The 16,143-nt window shown below is 48.1% G+C and overlaps 1 protein-coding gene across 1 annotated transcript in view; it reads left to right on the forward strand.

The window, feature by feature from the left end:
* LOC140206422 (uncharacterized) overlaps positions 1–16,143 on the forward strand; it is a 340,374-nt gene that overhangs the window by 283,236 nt on the left and 40,995 nt on the right. The window contains exons 55-58 of the mRNA XM_072274789.1: positions 8,223–8,330; positions 8,415–8,468; positions 9,171–9,224; positions 9,521–9,628. Coding sequence (XP_072130890.1) covers positions 8,223–8,330; positions 8,415–8,468; positions 9,171–9,224; positions 9,521–9,628 — 324 coding nt within the window. The remainder of the gene's footprint in view (positions 1–8,222; positions 8,331–8,414; positions 8,469–9,170; positions 9,225–9,520; positions 9,629–16,143) is intronic.

Below are 16,143 nucleotides of genomic sequence, written 5' to 3' on the forward strand. Positions count from 1 at the left end.
GGACTGAAATACACTGAGCAATAAACAGAGAGGCAGATGATGGGTGGAGCACAATGAGACACAGGTGGTAGCAGTACAGGTAATAATGAGAAACAGGTAAGAGGCGGAGTACTCAGTAATACAGGGGCCGGAGTAGAGCAGGACCGGGGACAGGAGCACATGGGGCATGAAAACAAACAAGAGCACATGGCAACACAAAACCACAGACTGACGGCTAGGGGGAATACACACAAAAAAGACAAAGTTCAACTGGAGGTACTGAGAGCAACACTGTCAACCTGCACAGCAGCTTTGAGCATCCTTATGACACAGACCCCAAAATCTCTCTGATCTTCCACACTGCCAAGAGTCTTACCATTAAGAATGTGCAGGGTTATATACAAAAGAAATTAAAAGGGCAAACAAAGGATGTGATTAAACATATTGATGAAGGAAGAGCAGTAGATGCAGTAGATTTCAGCAAGGCATTTGATAAGGTACCCCATGCAAGGCTTATTGAGAAAGTAAGGAGACATGGGATCCAAGGGGACATTGTTTTGTAGATCGAGAACTGGCTTGCCCACAGAAGGCAAAGAGTGGTTGTAGACGGGTCATATTCTGCATGGAGGCTGGTGACCAGTGGTGTGCCTCAGGGATCTGTTCTGATTTTTATAAATGACCTGGATGAGGAAGTGGAGGGATTGGTTAGTAAATTTGCTGATTACACAAAGGTTAGGGGTGTTGTGGATAGTGTGGAGGGCTGTCAGAGTTTACAGTGGGGCATTGATAGGATGCAAAACTAGGCTGAGAAGTGGCAGATGGAGTTTAACCCAGATAAGTGTGAGGTGGTTCATTTTGGTAGGTCAAATATGATGGCAGAATATAGTATTAATGGTAAGACTCTTGGCAGTGTGGAGGATCAGAGAGATCTTGGGGTCCGAGTCGATAGGACAAACAAAGCTGCTGTGGTTGAGAAGGCGTATGGTGTGTTGGCCTTTATCAAACGTGGGACTGAGTTCAAGAGCCGAGAGGTAATGTTACATCTCTGTAGGACCCTGGTCAGACCCCACTTGGAGTACTGTGTTCAGTTCTGGTTATCTCACTAAAGGAAGGATGTGGATACTATAGAGAGAGTACAGAGGATATTTACAAAGTTATTGCCTGGATTGGAGGGCATAACTTTTGAGAATAGGTTGATTGAACTTGGCCTTTTCTCCTTGGAGTGACGGAGGATGAGAGGTGACTTGATAGAGGTGTATAAAATGATGAGAGGCATTGATCGTGTGGATAGTCAGAGGCTTTTTCACAGGGCTGAAATGGCTAACACAAGGGGGCATAGTTTTAAGGTGCTTGGAAATAGGTACCAAAGGGGTGGGTGTGTGGTATGCATTGCCAGTGAAGGTTGTGGAGGCGGATAAAATAGGGTCCTTTAAGAAACTCTTAGATAGGTACATGGAACTTTGAAAAATAGAGGGCTATGCGCTAGGAAAACTCTTGGCTGTTTCTAGAGTAGGTTCCATGGTCGGCACAACATTGTGAGCCAAAGGCCCTCTAATGTGCTGTAGATTTCTACGTTCTATGTTCTGTGTACTCCTTTCCTAGATGCTGCCTGGCCTGCTGAGTTCCTGCAGCGTTTTGTGTGTGAGCTATTAAACTACTAACCAGGAATTGAGCCCGGATCGCTGGTCTTATAAAGTGATACACTAATGGCTGAACTACCGTGCTGCCCCAATTGGCCCTGGCAGAGGTTATTGTATCTTTGTTAGCGATGGGTGAGGTAAAGGAAGATCTGATGGTGTGGAAGGCTCATGATGTGCCTTTATTGAAGAAGGGCTGCAAGATCAGGTCAGCAAACTACAGACCGGTGAACCTGACGTCAATGGTGGGGAGGTTAATGGAGTGGTTCTCAGGGAAAGGTCTACCAGTCAGCCTAACATCAGTATTGGGAAACGATAGAGGATCTACTGGTGATTCTGACAACACGCAGGTCAGGCAGCATCTGTGGAAAAGATCGGTCGACATTTCGGGCCGGAACCCTTCGTCAGGACTGAAGAGGGAAGGGGCAGAGGCCCTATAAAGAAGGTTAGGGGAGGGTGGGAAGGAGAAGGCTGGTAGGTTCCAGGTGAAAAACCAGTAAGGGGAAAGATAAAGGGGTTGAGGAGGGGAAGCAGGGAGGTGATAGGCAGGAAAGGTGAAGAAAGAATACGGGAAAACACAATGGATAGTAGAAGGAGGCGGAACCATGAGGGAGGTAGTAGGCAGCTGGGAGAGGGGGCAGAGTGACATAGGGATAGAGGAGGGGAGGGGGAGGGAATTACCAGAAGTTGGAGAATTCTATGTTCATACCAAGGGGCTAGAGACTACCTAGATGGTATATGAGGTGTTGCTCCTCCAACCTGAGTTTAGCCTCATCATGGCAGTAGAGGAGGCCTGTATGGACATATCTGAATGGGAATGGGAAGCAGAGTTGAAGTGGGTGGCTACTGAGAGATCCTGTCTGCTTTGGCGGACGGAGCGGAGGTGCTCGACGAAGCGGTCCCCCAATCTGCGTCGGGTTTCACTGATGTAGAGGAGGCTGCACCGGGAGCACCGGATGCAATAGATGACCCCGATAGACCCACAAGTGAAGTGTTGCCTCACCTGGAAGGACTGTTTGGGGCCCTGAATGTTGGCAAGAGATGAGGTGTAGGGACAGGTGTAGCACTTAGGCTTACAGGGATAAGTGCCAGGTGGGAGATCCGTGGGGAGGGACGTGTGGACCAGGGAGTCGCGGAGGGACCGATCCCTGCGGAAGGCAGAGAGGGGTGGAGAGGGAAAGATGTGCTTATGTGATGATGGTTGGTCATTTCTCAGATTGGAAACCTATGATCAGTGGTGTGTCACAGGGCTCATTCCTGCTTCTTCCATGGTTTGTCATCTACATTTACAATACGGATGAGAAGGTGGGTGACATAAGTATTAAGTTTGCAGGTGACACCAAAACTGGTGGTGGTGTGGGTGGTGAAAGTGTTTGAAGCTGCAACAGGATCTAGATCAATTGGGAATGTGGACGAGGGAATGGCAGATGGAATATTTCTCAGAGAGTGAGATTTTGAGAAGTTAAACTAGGTTAGGACTTATGCAATGAATGACAGGGCTCTGGAGAGTGTTGTAGAACAGTGCGACTGAGGAGTTCAGGAACGTAGAGAGTGAAGGTAGTGTTTAGCATGCTGGTCTTCAAGGGTCAGGACTTTGAGTACAAGAGTTTGGACACTTGTGAGACTGCACTTGGAATACTGTGTGCTGTTCTGGTCACCCAGCTATTGGAAGGATGTGATTAAAATGGAGAAGGTGCAGATGTTGCCAGGATGGGAGGGACAGGCTGGGTCTGTTTTTCATGGAGTTAAGCTGAGTGATGATTGTATCAAATCATAAGGGTGTTGATAAGGTGAATGGTCTTTTCCCCAGGGTAGGGGTGTCTTAAAACTAAAGGGCGTAGGTGTAAGATAAGAAGGGAAAGATTTCGAGGACCTAAGGAGCAGGGTTTTCACACAGAAGGTGGTGCCAGAGGCATGTACAATAATAATGTTTTAAGGAGACTTGGACAGTTGCGTGGATTAAAAAAAAAGGTTTAGAGGGATGTGAAGCAAGTACAGGCATATGGGATTGGCTTGGGTGATCACAGATGAGTTGGTGTGAAGGGCCTGTTTCTATGCTGTATTTCTATTGCACCGTCTTCACCTCCCACAGCACTACCGATCAAGATGGAAAAATCCGCCCAACCTGATGAGATATATGTATCTCTGGTTGTATGAGGGGCAAAGGAGATAGCTGGGGGTAGCAGCAGGGATATTTGCACCTTTGCTGACCGCAGGTGATTGAGGACAGAGAAACACTTTTCTTTTATTCAAAATGGCAAAGTGGATAAACGGGGTAATTACAGACCAGAGAGTCCAATGTTGGTAGTAAGGAAGTTCTCAGAATAAACAGGATTAGCCTGCTGCGGGAAGGGGAAGAATTGGTTATTGATCGAAGGTAGTCAGCACGGATCTGTTGATGGAAGGATGGTTGAACTGGGGCTGATGAAATCTGTGTGGTTGATGTAGTCTGCATATTCAGGCAGGCTATTAACAAGATCCCATCGTGCTTCAAAAGGATTGAGCCCAAGGGGAATAGTTGGAAAATTGGATGCAGAGTAACACACACACACACACACGCAACAACAACTCAGCAAGTCAGGCAGTATCTAAGGAGGGAAATTAACAGTCATTGTTTTGGGCTGAGACCGTTCATCATGACAGGAAGGGTAGATGGGTGAAGGAGGGAGGAGGGTAGATGGGTGAAGGAGGGAGGAGGGTAGATGGGTGAAGGAGGGAGGTGGGTAGATGGGTGAAGGAGGAGAAGGGTAGATGGGTGAAGGGGAGGAGATTAGATGGGTGAAGGAGGGGGGAGGGTAGATGGGTGAAGGGGGAGGAGAGTAGATGGGTGAAGGGGAGGAGATTAGATGGGTGAAGGGGAGGAGGGCAGATGGGTGAAGGGAAGGAGGGTAGATGGGTGAAGGGGAGGAGAGTAGATGGGTGAAGGGGAGGAGATTAGATGGGTGAAGGAGGGTGGAGGGTAGATGGGTGAGGGGAGGAGGGTAGATGGGTGAAGGGGAGGAGGGTAGATGGGTGAAGGAGGGAGGAGGGTAGATGGGTGAAGGAGGGAGGAGTGTAGATGGGTGAAGGGGAGGAGTGTAGATGGGTGAAGGAGGGAGGAGGGTAGATGGGTGAAGACGAGGAGGGTAGATGGGTGAAGGAGGGAGGAGTGTAGATGGGTGAAGGGGAGGAGGGTAGATGGGTGAAGGAGGGAGGTGGGTAGACAGGTGAAGGGGAGGAAGGTAGATGGGTGAAGGAGGGAGGAGGGTATATGGGTGAAGGGGGAGGAGAGTAGATGGGTGAAGGGGAGGAGATTAGATGGGTGAAGGAGGGTGGAGGGTAGATGGGTGAAGGGGAGGAGGGTAGATGGGTGAAGGGGAGGAGAGTTGGGTGAAGGAGGGAGGTGGGTAGACAGGTGAAGGGGGAGGAGGGTAGATGGGTGAAGGAGGGAGGAGAGTAGATGGGTGAAGGAGGGAGGAGATTAGATGGGTGAAGGGGAGGAGGGTAGATGGGTGAAGGGGGAGCAGGGTAGATGGGTGAAGGGGGTAGGAGTGTAGATGGGTGAAGGGTCGAGGAGGGTTGATGTGTGAAAGCGGGAGGAGGGAAGATTGGTGAAGGGGAGGAAAGTAGATGGGTGAAGGAGGGAGGAGAGATGGGTGAAGCGGAGGAGGGTAGATGGGTGAAGGGGAGGAGGGTAGATGGGTGAAGGAGAGAAGAGGGTAGATGGGTGAAGGGGAGGAGAATAGATGGGTGAAGGGGAGGAGGGCAGATGGGTGAAGGAGGGAGGAGGGCAGATGTGTGAAGGGGAGATGGGTAGATGGGTGAAGGGGAGAAGGGTAGATGGGTGAAGGGGAGGAGAGTGTATGGGTGAAGAGGAGGAGGGTAGATGGGTGAAGGAGGGAAGAGGGTAGACGGGTGAAGGGGGAAGAGGGTAGATGGGTGAAGAGGAGGAGGGTAGATGGGTGAAGGAGGGAGGAGAGTAGATGGGTGAAGGGGAGGAGAGTAGCTGGGTGAAGGGGAGGAGGGTAGATGGGTGAAAGAGGGAGGAGGGTAGATGAGTGAAGGAGGGAGGTGGGTAGATAGGTAAAGGGGAGGAGGGTAGATGGGTGAAGGGGAGGAGGGTAGATGTGTGAAGGGGTGAAGGAGGGAGGAGAGTAGATGGGTGAAGGGGGGAGGAGGGTAGATGGGTGAACGGGGAGGAGGGTGGATGGGTGAAGGGGGTAGGAGGGTAGATGGGTGAAGGGTCGCGGAGGGTTGATGGGTGAAAGCGGGAGGAGGGAAGATTGGTGAAGGGGAGGAGAGTAGGTGGCTGAAGGGGGAGGAGGGTAGATGGGTGAAGGAGGGAAGAGGGTAGACGGGTGAAGGGGGAAGAGGGTAGATGGGTGAAGAGGAGGAGGGTAGATGGGTGAAGAGGAGGAGGGTAGATGGGTGAAGGGGAGGAGAGTAGATGGGTGAAGGAGGGAGGAGAGTAGATGGGTGAAGGGGGAGGAGGGTAGATGGGTGAAGGGGGAGGAGAGTTTGGTGAACGGGGAGGAGGGTACATGGGTGAAGACGAGGAGGGTAGATGGGTGAAGGGGAGGAGGGTAGATGGGTGAAGGAGGGAGGAGGGCAGATGTGTGAAGGGGAGAAGGGTAGATGGGTGAAGAGGTGGGGCGTAGATGGGTGAAGGGGAGGAGAGTGTATGGGTGAAGGGGAGGAGAGTGTATGGGTGTAGGAGGGAGGAGGGTAGATGGGTGAAGGGGAGGATGGTAGATGGGTGGAGGAGGAGGGTAGATGGGTGAAGGAGGGAGGAGTGTAGATGGGAGAAGGGTGGAGGAGGGTTGATGGGTGAAGGGGGGAGGAGGGTAGATGGGTGAAGGAGGGAGGAGGGCAGATGTGTGAAGGGGAGAAGGGTAGATGGGTGAAGAGGTGGGGCGTAGATGGGTGAAGGGGAGGAGAGTGTATGGGTGTAGGAGGGAGGAGGGTAGATGGGTGAAGGGGAGGATGGTAGATGGGTGAAGAGGAGGAGGGTAGATGGGTGAAGGAGGGAGGAGTGTAGATGGGAGAAGGGTGGAGGAGGGTTGATGGGTGAAGGGGGGAGGAGGGTAGATGGGTGAAGGGGAGGAGGGTAGATGGGTGAAGGAGGGAGGAGGGTAGATGGGTGAAGGGGAGGAGGGTAGATGAGTGAAGGGGAGGAGATGGGTGAAGCAGAGGAGAGTAGATGGGTGAAGGGGAGGAGGGTAGATGAGTGAAGGGGAGGAGATGGGTGAAGCAGAGGAGAGTAGATGGGTGAAGGGGAGGAGGATAGATGGGTGAAAGGTGGAGGAGGGTAGATGGCTGAAGGGATGAGGAGGGTAGATGGGTGAAGGGGAGGAGGGTAGATGGGTGAAGGGGAAGAGGGTAGATGGGTGAAGGGGAGGAGGGTAGATAGGTGAAGGAGGGAGGAGGGTAGATGGGTGAAGGGGAGGAAGGTAGATGGGTGAATGAGAGAGGAGTGTAGATGGGTGAAGGAGGGAGGAGGGTAGATGACAGAAGGGGAGGAGAGTAAATGGGTGAAGGGGAGGAGGGTAGATGGGTGAAGGAGGGAGGAGAGTAGATGGGTGAAGGGGGAAGAGGGTAGATGGGTGAAGGGGGAGGAGGGAAGAAGGGTGATGGGGAGGAGGGTACATGGGTGAAGGGGGAGGAGAGTAGCTGCACTGCTCCAAAGAGCGCTATATGAGATCATTCTTACCCTCGGCCCTGAGGCTCTATTACGAGTCGCTCTATTACGAGTCACTCTATAGTCGGGGAAGTGATGACCCCGCCCCCCCCTCATTTTAGACTGTTTAAATTAACTTATTTTTAATTTATTTTTCTTACTTCTCTTCTAACATTGTATATCTGTGAACTCTCTTCTAATGTATATGTGTGAACTTGTAATGCTACTGTGACACTAATTTCCTCTGGGCTCAATATAGCATCTATCTATCTATCTATTCCTTCACCATGACTAGAACTCTCCGGAACTCCCTGCCCACCAGCACCCTGGGGGCACTTTCACCAGTGAGGTCCACCTATTCAGGGGCAATAAATGCCACTAAAGTCGCATCCTGAAAGATATTGCGCAGTGTAAAGCATCAAATGGGGATGTGTTGTCAATGCAATGAGTGAAATGGGCAGCAAGACCCTACAGAAGACAGTATCAAATACTGGCAGGATGACTGGGGTCTCCCTTCCCCCCGTTGTGACATTTACTGCAAGCTTTGCAGACGAAGGGCCTGAAGGATTGTTGAGGATCCCTATCACCCATCCCACCATCTCTTTGACCCACCACCATCAGGACGGAGGTACAGAAGCACCAGGACTAGGACTACCAGACTGGGTAACAGCTCCTTCTCTTGGGCTGTGAGACTAGAGAACACCAGGGTTCGTCACCAGGACAGCCAGCTGTTCACTGTTTACCTATGCTGTGCACTGCTTGTATTTTGAATTACTGTATACTTTATTAACTTATTTGTGTAATATTTGTTTTATCTGCTGTATGTGATATGTTTTGTGGGTGACGTGTAGTCTGTAGAAACATTTTGATCGGTTGTACTGAATATACTGCATGTACAATCAGATAACAATAAACTTGAAATTGAATCTGCCCTTTGATCTGCAACTTAGGGCGAAGCAGGTGCTGAGGGACCTCCAGGCAAGACTGGACCGGTGGGGCCACAGGGTCCTCCAGGAAAATCAGGGCCCGAGGGATTGCGAGGAATCCCTGGCCCAGTGGTGAGTAAAGCATAGGTCAAGCCTGTTCTCCTGTACTGAAATCAGGATAAGGTTGGAGGAAGTAATGGTTTAATTTTCCTGCAGGGTGAGCAAGGGCACCCAGGACCCTCTGGTCAGGATGGACCACCAGGACCTATGGTAAGTGTTGAAAGGAAGTTTTTGTTGAATAGAGACACTCAACTCTCAGCCGAGAATTAGTCTGACAAATGGTGATCCTCCAATCTCAGGAACTTCTTCATATGTAATGTGACCAGAGGACCAGGGATGCACTTCTGGGGAAAGTGGTCAAAAGCTTCACAGGAGTCAAACACAGGGTGAACATCTATCTATAGCATCTCATCACACAGTCCTGAAGTCAGGCATGGAGTGAAACTCCCTCTGCACCATCCCTTCACACAGTCCTGGGGTCAGACACAGTGTGAAGCTCCCCCTGCACCATCCCATCACACGTTCCCGGGGTCAGACACGGAGTGAAACTCCCTCTGCACCATCCCATCACACGTTCCCGGGGTCAGACACGGAGTGAAACTCCCTCTGCACCATCCCATCACACGTTCCCGGGGTCAGACACAGAGTGAAACTCCCTCCACACCGTCCCACCACACACTCCCGGGGTCAGACACGGAGTGAAACTCCCTCCACACCGTCCCACCACACACTCCCGGGGTCAGACACAGAGTGAATCTCCCTCCACACCGTCCCATCACACACTCCCAAGGTCAGACACGGAGTGAAACTCCCTCTGCACTGTCTCATCACACACTCCCGGGGTCAGACACTGATGCAATTTATGAATGTTATTGGATGTTGGATGTAACAAAAACTATTCTGTTTCCACAGGGACCCCCTGGTCTGCCTGGACTGAAAGGAGATCCAGGAAGCAAGGGAGAGAAAGTGAGTGAGGGGCACAGTGTAAATGGAAGGGAAAGAGGGAGTCAGTGTGAGGGGTGGAGGGTTGTGAATGAGGGAGGAATAATAGGGTGCAGTAGATGAGGGATTGGATGGTGGGAGGGAGGGATGTATTGACCTGTCTCTCCATTCACAATGTGATCCCATTGCTTACCAGGTGGGGTAACACTGTAGTCAGGGTGGGGTAACACTGCGGACAAGGTGGGGTAAAGCTGCAGACAGGGTGGAATTTTGGAGATGCCCAAGAACAAGTGGCCATGAACCAGTGCCTCTTCCCACAGGGACATCCCGGTCTGATTGGGCTGATCGGCCCTCCTGGAGAACAGGGAGAGAAGGGTGACCGTGGTTTGCCTGGACTACAGGGCCTTCCAGGAAGCAAAGGAGATGTTGTAAGTAAAAGACATCTTTTAATGTAAAGGGCTGGATGCAATTGATCCTAGGTTGCCATGGGAAACAGGGAAGAGTTAACTGGGTCCTTAACAGATTTTGGAATTGGAATTAAGACTATAAGACCATAAGACATAGGCACAGAATTTGCCCACTCAGACCTTCCAGTGCACTCTGCCACTCCATCATGGCTGATATATTATCCATATATAACCATATAACCATATAGCAATTACGGCACGGAAACGGGCCATCTCGGCCCTTCTAGTCCATGCCGAACTCTTACTCTCACCTAGTCCCACCGACCTGCACTCAGCCCACAACCCTCCATTCCTTTCCTGTCCTGTCCATATAGCCATCCAAGTTAACTTCAACTGACAACATCGAACCTGCCTCAACCACTTCTGCTGGAAGCTCGTTCCACACAGCTACCACTCTCTGAGTAAAGAAGTTCCCCCTCATGTTACCCCTAAACTTTTGCCCTTTAACTCTCAACTCATGTCCTCTTGTTTGAATCTCCCCTACTCTCAATGGAAAAAGGCTATCCACATCAACTCTATCTATCCCCTTCATAATTTTAAAAACCTCTGTCAAGTCCCCCCTCAACCTTCTATGCTCCAAAGAATAAAGACTCAACTTTACTCCTATACTCAATGCTCTGACTCAACTTTACTCCTATACTCAATGCACCATTATTCCTAGATCCCTCTGTTCTACTGCATTCTTCAATGCCCTACCATTTACCATGTATGTCCTATTTTGATTAGTCCTACCAAAATGTAGCACCTCACATTTATCAGCATTAAACTCCATCTGCCATCTTTCAGCTCACTCTTCTAACTGGCCTAAATCTCTCTGCAAGCTTTGAAAACCTACTTCATTATCCACAACGCCACCTATCTTAATATCATCTGCATACTTACTAATCCATTTTACCACCCAATCATCCAGATCATCAATATATATGACAAACAACATTGAACCCAGTACAGATCCCTGAGGCACACCACTAGTCACCGGCCTCCAATCTGACAAACAGTTACCCACCACCACTCTGTGGTGTCTCCCATCCAACCACTGCTGAATCCATTTTACTACTTCAATATTAATACTTAACGATTGAACCTTCCTAACCAACCTTCCGTGTGGAACCTTGTCAAAGGCCTTACTGAAGTCCATATAGGCAACATCCACTGCTTTACCCTCATCAACTTTCCTAGTAACCTCTTCAAAAAATTCAATAAGATTTGTCAAATCTTCCTTCCACGCACAAACCTAGGTTGACTATTCAAATATGACCTTCCGCGCATAAATCCATGTTGACTGTTCAAACATGACCTTCCACGCACAAATCCATGTTGACTGGCCCCTCTGAGAACCATTTTCTTGCCTTCTCCCTGTAAACCTTGATGCCCAGACTAATCAACCTCTGCTTAAACATACTGAGTGACAGCCTCCTATGGCAATGAATTCCACAGATTCTCTACTCTCTGGCTAAAGAAGTTCCTATCTCTGTTCTAAATACACGTTCCTTTATTCTGAGGCGGTGCCCTCTGATGCTAGACTCTCCCACTATAGGAAACATCCTCCCCACATTCACTCTATCCAGATCTTTCAATATCCTGATAGATTTCAACGAGATTTCCCCCTCATTCATCTAAACTGCAGTGAGTTCAGACCCAGAGCCCTCAAACACTCGTCAAATGTTAACTCTTGCATTCCTGGAATAATCATTCTCATGAACCTCCTCTGGCCCCTCCCCAATGCCAATTCATCTTTTCTTTGATACGGGGTCTAAAACTGCTCACAATACTCTGTTTGGTCTGATCAGTGCGTTATAAAGCCTCACCATCCTTGCTGTTATATTCTAGTTCTCTGAAATGAATGCTAGCATGGCATTTGCCTTCCTTACTATCGACTCAACCTTCAAATTAACCTTTAAGAAAACCTGAATGAGGACTCCCAAATCCCTTGACACTCTGATTTTTGAAATTTCTTCCCATTTAGAAGATAGTCTATGCCTTTATTTCTTCTACCAAGGTGCATGACCATTTATTTACCTACACTATATTCCATCTGTCACTTCTTTGCCCGTTCTCCCAATCTGCATAAGTCCTTCTCGAGGCACCCTGCTTTCTCAGCACTACCCGCCCTTCCACTTATCTTCGTATAGTCCACAAATTTGGCTATAAAGCTATCAATTCCGTTATGCAAATCATTTGCACATACCGTGAAAAGAAGCAGTCCCAATCCCGACCACTAGTCACCAGCAGACAACCAGGAAAGGCCTATTTTATTCCCATTTTTTTGCCTCCTGCCAGTCAGTCAACCTATCCATGCTAGTATCTTTCCTGTAATACCACAGGCTTTTATGTTGTTAAGCAGCATATGTGCTGCACCTTGTCAAAGACGTTTGAAAATACAATTAAATAACATCTACTAACTCTTTTGTCTATTCTGCTTGTTATTTCCTTGAAGAATTGGTTTATGATTGTCACATATATCGAGCTAGAGTGGAAAAGCTAGTTTTGCACGCCCTCCACACAAATCATTTCAATACGTCAGTAGACGAGAACAATAAGAACAGTAAAGCATTCAAATTACAGAGGGAGTGTAGATAATAAGGTGCAGAAACCACAGTGAGGTTAACTGTAATGTCATGAGTTCATCTTGAATGTACAAGATTTAAGAGTCTTATAACAGCGGGATGGAAGCTGTCCTTGAGCCTGGTGGTAGGTGTTTTCAGGCTTTTGTGTCTTCTGCCTGATACAAGGGGGGAGAAGAGAGAATGACCTGGATAGGAAGGGCCCTTGATTATATTGGCTTTCCTAAGCCAGTGGAATGTGTAGACAGATCAAGAGAGAAGGCTATTGGTGATCACTCCTTGAGTTCTCAACCCTCACAGAGAAAAGGCTATTGGTGATCACTCCTGGAGATCTCACCCCTCTCACAGAGAGAAGGCCATTGGTTCAAAGGTTCAAAGGTCCAAAGGTCCATTTTAATTTCAGAGAAATGTATACAATAAGCATCCTGAAATGATTTTTCTTTGCAAACATCCACAAAAACAGAGAAGTGCCCCAAAGAATGAACAACAGTTAAACATGAGAACCCCAAAATCCTCCCCCCAGCTCCTCCCTCCTGCACGTAAATGGCAGCAAGCCATGATCCCCCCCACCGCCCCAGCAAAAAAAAAGTGCACCCGCTACCAAGCACAAGCGTGAGCTAGGTGGTGGCAAAGACACAGACTTACAGTTATCCCAAAGACTATTGCATTTCATCCGGCATTTGACAAACCACCGGTTCTCTCTCTCCCTAATAATGGAGAGGGAGGTGTCCCCCATTTTCACAGCCAGCGGAAGACATAAGAACAACCCGCTGGTTTATAATGTTAAAAAGTCCGTTTCATCACTTCTTATGAGCTCTGTGCCTGAAGATCGCAAAGATCTCGGGTATTCGGGCCCACAGTGAAAGATTTTCCGGCCTCCCTGACGACACACGAGTCTCCTGCCATGACACCGACCCTCGATCCACCCGCCTCCAGAGACCCGAGATCTTAGGCTTGCATATATGAGCAAGACTCTCAGGCCGAACCCTTGGTGTGCCGAGCAACAACAGCCGGTCCTGGAACCCCGAGAACGGATCCCTGTCACTCAAGGAACCGAACTCTGCGTGCAACTCCAGGTCAGGGTGTTCAAAAGAAATGGAAAGATAAAGATATTAAAGATGGAAATCGAGCTGTTTCCAAAGATGCAAGCGAAGGAGTCGCCGTTTAGCGCCATCTTAATGTTCATTCCTGGAGATCTCACCCCTCTCACAGAGAGAAGGCTATTGGTGATCACTCCTGAAGTTCTCACCCCTCTCAAACGCGACACCATTGATACATGCAGATCTCCTGTAGTCAACGACAAACTCTTCTGTGTTGCTGACATTGTGGGATAGGCTGTTGTCATGCCAACATGCCACAGGGCTGCCTATCTCCTTCCTGTACACTGACTCATCGTTATTTGAGATACGGCCTAATATGGTGGTATCATCGGCAAGAGTTAGGACAGAACCTGGTCAGACAGATGGGAGTATACAGGGAGGAAAGGGGTCCTTGTGGCACCAATGCTGAGAATCATCATGCCAGAGATTAGCCTGCCTATCCTTTCAGTCTGTTGGTTTGGAGATTGAGTGAGGTGTTGGGGCTCAGCATCCAGAGTCTGGAGCAAAGTTTTCCATATCCCAATCAGCCAGAGGAGAAGACTGTAAGATAGATCAGGTTGCTCTTATATTTAAGGTGGCAACAGACATCAGACAGGTAACTACGCTGGTGATACCTTGTCAGTGGTAGGGAAAAAAAAACAGAGGACATGGGTTAAGGGTGAGGGGGGAAAGGTTTAAAGGGAACATTAGGGGGGGCTTCTTCACACAGAGTGGTGGGAGTATGGAATGAGCTACCAGACGAGGTGGTAAATGCGGGTTCTTTTTTAACATTTAAGAATAAATTGGACAGATACATGGATGGGAGGTGTATGGAGAGATATGGTCCGTGTGCAGGTCAGTGGGACTAGGCAGAAATTGGTTCGGCACAGCCAAGAAAGGCCAAAGGGCCTGTTTCTGTGCTGTAGTTTTTCTGTGGTTTCTATTACAGAATTCCGTGGGTAACTGTAGGCTCGTGAGACGTTGTCTGTGGTAGGAAAATTAGCCGGGTAACAGTAGGCGTTGTATCTAAGAGCACATTGTATAAGAAATAAGGTGGATGATCTTGTTGCAATATTGCAGATTGTTGGGTATGATGTTGTGGCCATAACCGAATCATGGCTGAAGGATGGTTGTAGTTGGGAGCTGAATGTCCAAGGTTACACATTATATTGGAGTGATAGGAAGGTAGGCAGAGGGGGTGGTGTGGCTCTGCTGGTAAGGAATGGCATCAGATCAATAAAAAGATGTGACATAAGATCGGAAGATGTTGAATCCTTGTAGGTTGAGTTAAGAAACTGCCAGGGTAAAAGAACCCTGATGGCAGTTATATTCAAGCCTCCCAACAGTGGCTGGGAGGTGGACCACAGATTACAACAAGATATAGAAAAGGCGAGTCGAAAGGGTAATGTTATGGTAGTTCTGAGATATTTTAAAATGCAGATCGATTGGGAAAATCTGGTTGTTAATGGATCTCAAGAGAGTTTGTCGAATGCCTAAGAAATAGCTTTTTATAACAGTTTGTTGTTAAGCCTACTAAGGGATCAGCTATACTGGTTATGTAATGTACTGGATGCAATTTGGGAGCTTAAGGTCAAAGAACACTGAGGAACCAGTGATCACAATATGATTGAGTTCAACTTGGAATTTGATAGGGAGAGAGCAAAGTCTGATGTAGCAGTATTTCAGTGGAGTAAGGGAAATTACAGTGGTATTAGAGAGGAGTTGGCCAAAGTAACTTGGAAGGAGTTGCTGGCAGGGATGACAGCAGAGCAGCAATGGTGTGCGTTTCTGGGTAAAATGTGGAAGGTACATGACATGTGTATTCTAAAAATGAAGAAATACTCAAATGGTAAAATAGCACAACCGTGGCTGACGAGGGAAGTCAAAGCTACTGTAAAAGCAACAGAGAGGGCACACAACAAAGCAAAAATTAGTGGGAAGATAGAGGATTGGGAAGTTTTTAAAAACCTACAGAGAGCAACTAAAAAAGTCATTAGAAGGGAAAATATGAAATAAGAAAGCAAGCTAGCAAATTATATCAAAGTGGATAGTAAAAGTTTTTACAAGTGTGTTAAAAATAAAAGAGAAATGAGAGTGGATATAGGACCACTAGGAAATGAGACAGGAGAAATAATAAAAAGGGACAAGGAGATAGCTGATGAATTAAATGAGTATTTTGCATCAGTCTTCACTGAAGAAGACACGAGCAGTATGCCTGATTCTTGCAGTGTGTGAAGGAAGAGAAGTGGGTGCAGTTACTATTACAAGTCAGAAGTTGCTCAAAAAGCTGAAAGACCTAAAGGTACATAATTCACCTGGGCCAGATTAACTGCACCCTAGGGTTCTGAAAGAGGTAGTGTTTGAGATTGTGGTGGCATTAGAAACGACCTTTCAAAAATCATTGGACACTGGCATGGTGTCAGAGGACTGGAAAATTGCAAATGTCACTCCACTCTTTAAGAAAGGAGGAAGGCAGCAGAAAGGAAATTATAGACCAGTTAGCCTGACCTCAGCTGTTGGGAAGATGTTGGAGTCAATTGTTAAGGATAAGGTGATGGTGTACTTGGTGACACAGGACAAGATGGGACAAAGTCAGCATGGTTTCCTTCAGGGAAAATCCTGCCTGATGAACCTGTTGGAATTCTTTGAGGAGATTACGAGATGCATAGATAAAGGGGATGCGGTGGATGTTGTATATTTGTGCTTTCAGAAGGCCTTTGAGAAGGTGCCACACATGAGGCCGCTTACCAAGTTAAGAGCCCATGGTATTACAGGAAAGTTACTATCATGGTTAGAGCACTGGCTGATTGGAAATAAAGGGATCCTTTTCTGG

This window comes from Mobula birostris, chromosome 12 (assembly GCF_030028105.1).
Source record: "Mobula birostris isolate sMobBir1 chromosome 12, sMobBir1.hap1, whole genome shotgun sequence".
Classification (NCBI taxonomy): Eukaryota; Metazoa; Chordata; class Chondrichthyes; order Myliobatiformes; family Myliobatidae; genus Mobula; species Mobula birostris.